Here is a 6063-nt window from a genome sequence, read left to right on the forward strand (position 1 = left end):
AAAAAATATATATAATTCACTCTACTGTAAATAGTATCTTAAGTTGTTACAGTCTACCATCCTCTAACAAAGTTCGTTCCTGCGCAAATATGGCGAAAGATTCTCGACGTCTTCACATTAACACTTTATTTATTCCCTATTTATACTATTTAAATTTCTGGAACTGACCACATACCTAAGTTTACTCTCTATTAAGCAGTATTTGAAATGTACTTCTACATATGTATTCTAGGCTTATATGCTGTAAGTAAAACTAGTATTAAACAAGTGAGGTGCTGACTGAGGTCGCCAATATTGAGACAGAACTGAAATAAAGAAAATCATTGGCTTTCTTATATGTGTTTCTATCATCCCTTTATCCATTTTCTCTGTGAGAACAATTCCAATTCTATATAACATTAGAGTCTCTTTAGTCACTTTTTTTTTTTTTTGCTGATCATTTCAAAAGATATGGAATTTGAAAGAGAAGAATGAGAGAAAAATTAAAAGGCAAGTAATTAGTTATATACTTTTTCATCTTCATAAGATAGCAGTGATTACCAACGGAGAGACAGATGTTTAATGATGAACAATTACTTTGAAAAAAGACATTATTTCCAGTGTGTTTCGACAATAGAATAACTTCCCATAAATGAGATAAATATTGACATCTCATCAGAGGAGAGGAGAAAATTAGAATTACTGAAAGGAAATTAACGACATATCATCCAGCTGTCTTCTAAATTATTTACGAAATATTTTGTTATAGGTTAAATTCAACCTGCCCCAGGTGTTCTCCAGACTGTACTTGAGAGCTCACAACAACAGTATATAAGGAGAAGAACTCGTCACTGGAATCCAGTCCCTCAGCAGTCATTGCTGGAAGATGTCCTGTAGATCTGGACGAAACGTCGCATTGGAGAGAGAGAGAGACCTTACAGACCTTACACCTTACAGTTCGTTCGGGTTGCCCATTCAGGTCCCTCAGTGTGCGCCTCTAATGTCTACCGAGAGTTGCTAGTACATCTTCCGGTATATTTTGCATCTTCCAATCTTGGATGGTCTGGGATGCAGTTTAGATATTTGTCGAGCTTATTCTTAAACACATCTACGCTCACTCCTGATATATTCCTCAGATGAGCTGGCAACGCATTGAATAGACGCTGCATTATCGATGCTGGTGCGTAGTGGATTAATGTTGTGCTTTCCTTATGGTATGTTTTTTTCCTGTGCTTTCCTTATCCTGGTATAGTTTTTGCACTATTAATCTACCTCTGCTTGCTCTTTCTGATATTTTTAGTTCCATGATATTTTCTGTTATTCCTTCTATCTTGTTTCCATGCCTGAATTATCATGTAGCGTTCTCCTCTCCTTTCTAGACTATATAATTAAGGATTGTAGTCTTTCCCAGTAGTCTAGGTCCTTAATTCTTCTATTCTAGCTGTAAAGGAGGACCTTTGTACACTCTCTATTTGTGCAATATCCTTTTGATAGTGTGGGTACCATATCATATTGCAATATTCAAGTGGACTACGAACATATGTTTTATAAAGCATAATCATGTGTTTCAGCTTTTCTTGTTTTGAAGTGCCGTAACAACATTTCCCATTTTTGCTTTACATTTTGCCAACAGAATTGGCTATTTGATCATTGCATAACATGTTCCTATTCATCATCACACCATGTCTTTAACCCTGCTTCCTTATTTGTGATTGTCTCATTATTAGGTCCCCTATATGCTATAGCTTTCTTCTCTGTCTCCATAATTTATTGATTCAAATTTATCAGAGTTAAATACCATCCTATTTACCTCTGCCCAATCATATACTTTGTTAAGGTCACTCTTTGTAGAAGCGTTCCTATCTTCATCACAAGTAATTTTCTCTACTTATTCTTGTGTCATCAGCGAAACTACTCACGACCGAATCCTTAACATTACTGTCTATGTCTTCAATCATAATAACAAACAATATTGCAGCTAGCACCGTACCTTGTGGCACACCGGATATTACCTTGGTTTCATCCGATTTCTCATCGTTTGCAATAACTATCTGTTTTTTTTCTGTTGTGTAAAATTCTTTTAACCATCTTCCTACTTTATCTACGATATTGTGTTTTCTAATTTTCTTTGCTAATATATTAATGGTCTACTTTGTCAAAAGCTTTTGCAAAGTCTAAATAAACCACATCTGTTTCATTTCCGCTTTTCATATTTTTGAATATGTTCTCACGGTGGACTAACAGTTGGGTTTGTGTACTTTTTTCCGGGTACGAAACCGTGTGTCCTATATTAAACAAATTATTTTTTATTAATAGTTTCATAATATTTTTCTTCATTACCCTTTCATACACTTTCACAATATGTGATGTTAGACTCACAGGCCTATAATTACTTGCCTCTAGTCTTGATCCACTTTTGAAAGTAGGGGTGATATATGCTAATTTGTGCTCATCATAAATCTTGCCTGTATCTACACTTTGTCTTAATAATATTGCAAGTGGCTTTGCGATAGAATGAACTACTTTCTTTTAACAAAATAGCAGGGACTCCATCCGGCCCTGCAGCAGCTCCATTTTTAATTTCATTAATTGCCTGCACAATATCAGCTTCATTAATTTCTATGTCAGCTAAATATTCACTATTTTCTTCCCTTACTTCTATATCATTATCTTCATTATCTATTCTAGGGGTGAATTCTCTCTTATATCGTTCTGCCAGTATGTTGCAAATTTCCATTTTTTCATTCGTTAATCTCCCTTCAATTCTCAGAGGTCCTATTTCTATTCTTCTTTTATTCATCTTCTTCGCATATGAGTATAATAGTTTGGGGTTTTGCTTGATATTTAATAGGGGTTTTTTTCTTCCAAGTCCCGTTTTTCATTTTCTTTTGATTGTATAACTCTTTTGTTCTGCATTTTCTATCTTACTTTTTAGTTCTATAAACTTTCCATGCATTTTTTTCTTTTGCAAGACCTTTTTTCCACTTTCTGATTTTCTGGAACAAGATCCTTCTGTCTCTTGGTATGCATGAATGATGTTTTACTTTTCTTCTTCGGTATATTTTTCCACTATTTTCTCCAATATTTTATATAATATCTCCGTATTTACCCTTATGTCATCACTTACGAAAATGTTATCCCAATCTTGTTTAATTCTTCATTAATTTCTGACCATTTTATATTTTTACTGTAGAAGTTGTGATTTTCCATATCCTTCCCACTTTTTCATTTCTTGCTTATCTCTATTTTCACTTGCTTTGGAATGAACTGTTAATTCTATGACATTATGGTCTGAAATACTCGCATTATAAACTATTATTTCTTTAACATAATTCATCTCGTTCACAAATACTAGGTCTAAAGTATTTTCCTTTCTTGTTGGCAGGTGTTTTATTTGTTGAATGTTGTATTCTAGTAGCATATCTAATAGCTTTTCAAATTGCCTCTTATCTTCTGCACTACTATTACTCTCTTTTTTATATGTATAAGTACAACCACAATCTCCTATTCGTTCTTTCCATTCTACGAAAGGAAAGTTGAAGTCACCAGATAGGAGAATAGTCCAGTCCTTGTGATTTCTACATATATCATCCAATTTTTCAATTATTAAGTCAAACTCTTTAGTATTAGGAGGTCTATATATTACTATGTTCATCAATTTTTCAGATTCAAATTCTACCGCTATTAGTTCACATTCTGAGTTACTATATTTCTCATATATTTTTCCTTGTTTTTTGTCTTTCCCATATATTGCGGTTCCCCCTTGATTCCTATTTTTTCTATCTGATCTATAAGTTTGGAACCCTTTTATTTGATCATCATTCCCAGTCTCTTGGGAATACCAGGTTTCACTTATATTCATTATATCTATTTTCTTTTCATTTTGGGAGAGAGAGAGAGAGAGAGAGAGAGAGAGAGAGAGAGAGAGAGAGAGAGAGAGAGAGAGAGAGAGAGAGCATTGTATAAGCAATAATAAACACCGAAAATTACTCAACCAAATTTTACCATGCCCTTTGGTGCGTTGCTCACCAGTCTAAATAACAGAGAGAAAGCTGTCATCAGAAAAATAGAGAAGACTCTCTACAAGATTACTAGCGCTGAAGCAGCAACCATTTTTAACAAAACTTGCCTACAAGAGGGTCTCCTTCTGAGGTTATAGGAAAATAATAATGGGGACAAAAGCCAATCATAAGTGAATTCTGAAATACAATTTCAATCCTGAAGGACATCTTCAAGAACACTTTTATGATGGAGTTATGCAACCACTGCGGGATTTGCGACATCTCTGAGTCTCTTCAGACAAATAACAATTCGTGGTCTTATTTTGAATGCTTTTTCATTTTCCATAGAGCGGAGGAATATCTGAAATGATGGAAAAACATCAGAACAACAGAGTTTCATCCCACGAGGACTCAATTCATGAGGAAACTGGATTTTAAATAGTGAGGAATTAATCACAGACTTCGTCTCGTCAGAAATGGAAGCTAAAATCACAAAGGGGAAATATTTCAATAAAATTCTTTGTTAGACTCTGAAATGATGTCAATTATTCAAACAAATTATATATATATATATATATATATATATATATATATATATATATATATATATATTTATGTATATATTATACATACATATATATATATATATATATATATATATATATATATATTTATATATATATATATATATATATATATATATATATATATATATATATATATATACATACATAGTACATACATACATACATACATACATATATAGGGCTACGTCCTATCTCAAGTGTCTAGACTCAAATAAAGAGAAGAGGAAAGATCTGAAAGCTTTGTTTTTTTTTCTTCGAGACAACGGAAACTCCAACCACATAACATGCTTTCAAAATGAGGCTGCAATTCCCCAGTAGGCAAAATGAGCGGGAATTACTTCCGCTGCAGTTCTCTAAGCTTATTTGAATCCAGTCCTTTCAGTTGGCTTAATAAGTTTGAATGTGATGAAACAAATAAGGATAAGAGAGTTGTCTTGCAAATAATTATTTTTCTGCTATTTAGAGCAGACCTTGTTAAATGATTAGTTTATTATTATTTTTTTTTGCTCTATCACAGTCCTCCAATTCGACTGGGTGGTATTTATAGTGTGGGGTTCCGGGTTGCATCCTGCCTCCTTAGGAGTCCATCACTTTTCTTACTATGTGCGCCGTTTCTAGGATCACACTCTTCTGCATGAGTCCTGGAGCTACTTCAGCCTCTAGTTTTTCTAGATTCCTTTTCAAGGATCTTGGGATCGTGCCTAGTGCTCCTTTGATTATGGGTACGATTTCCACTGGCATATCGCATATCCTTCTTATTTCTATTTTCAAATCTTGATACTTATCCATTTTTTCCCTCTCTTTCTCTTCAACTCTGGTGTCCCATGGTATTGCGATATCAATGTGTGATACTTTCTTCTTGACTTTGTCAATGAATGTCACGTCTGGTCTATTTGCATGTATCACCCTATCCGTTCTGATACCATAGTCCCAGAGGATCTTTGCCTGATCGTTTTCTATCACTCCCTCATGTTGGTGCTCGTACCACTTATTACTGCAAGGTAGCTGATGTTTCTTGCACAGGCTCCAGTGGAGGGCTTTTGCCACTGAAACATGCCTCTTTTTGTACTGGTTCTGTGCAAGTGCCGGGCATTCACTTGCTATGTGGTTTATGGTTTCATTTTTCGTATTGCACTTCCTACATATGGGAGAGATTTTATTTCCTTCTATCGTTCTTTGAACATATCTGGTTCTTAGGGCCTGATCTTGTGCCGCTGTTATCATTCCTTCAGTTTCCTTCTTTAGCTCTCACCTCTGTAGCCATTGCCATGTGTCATCGCTGGCTAGTTCTTTAGTCGGTCTCGTGTATTGTCCGTGCATTGGTTTGTTGTGCCAGTCCTCTGTTCTGTCTGTCATTCTCCTGTCTCTGTATATTTGTGGGTCTTCGTCTACTTTTATTAGTCCTTCTTCCCATACAGTCTTTAGCCACTCGTCTTCACTGGTTTTCAGATATTGCCCCAGTGCTCTGTTCTCGATGTTGACGCAGTCCTCTATAC

At 34.9% G+C, this 6063-nt stretch overlaps 1 protein-coding gene across 1 annotated transcript in view; it reads left to right on the forward strand.

Annotated features, from left to right (window-relative positions):
- The window catches only part of LOC135205683 (uncharacterized), a 46433-nt gene that overhangs the window by 1827 nt on the left and 38543 nt on the right, over positions 1–6063 (forward strand). The window contains 1 exon segment of the mRNA XM_064236598.1: positions 770–872. Coding sequence (XP_064092668.1) covers positions 770–872 — 103 coding nt within the window.

The sequence above is a fragment of the Macrobrachium nipponense genome, chromosome 24, assembly GCF_015104395.2.
Source record: "Macrobrachium nipponense isolate FS-2020 chromosome 24, ASM1510439v2, whole genome shotgun sequence".
Classification (NCBI taxonomy): domain Eukaryota; kingdom Metazoa; phylum Arthropoda; class Malacostraca; order Decapoda; family Palaemonidae; genus Macrobrachium; species Macrobrachium nipponense.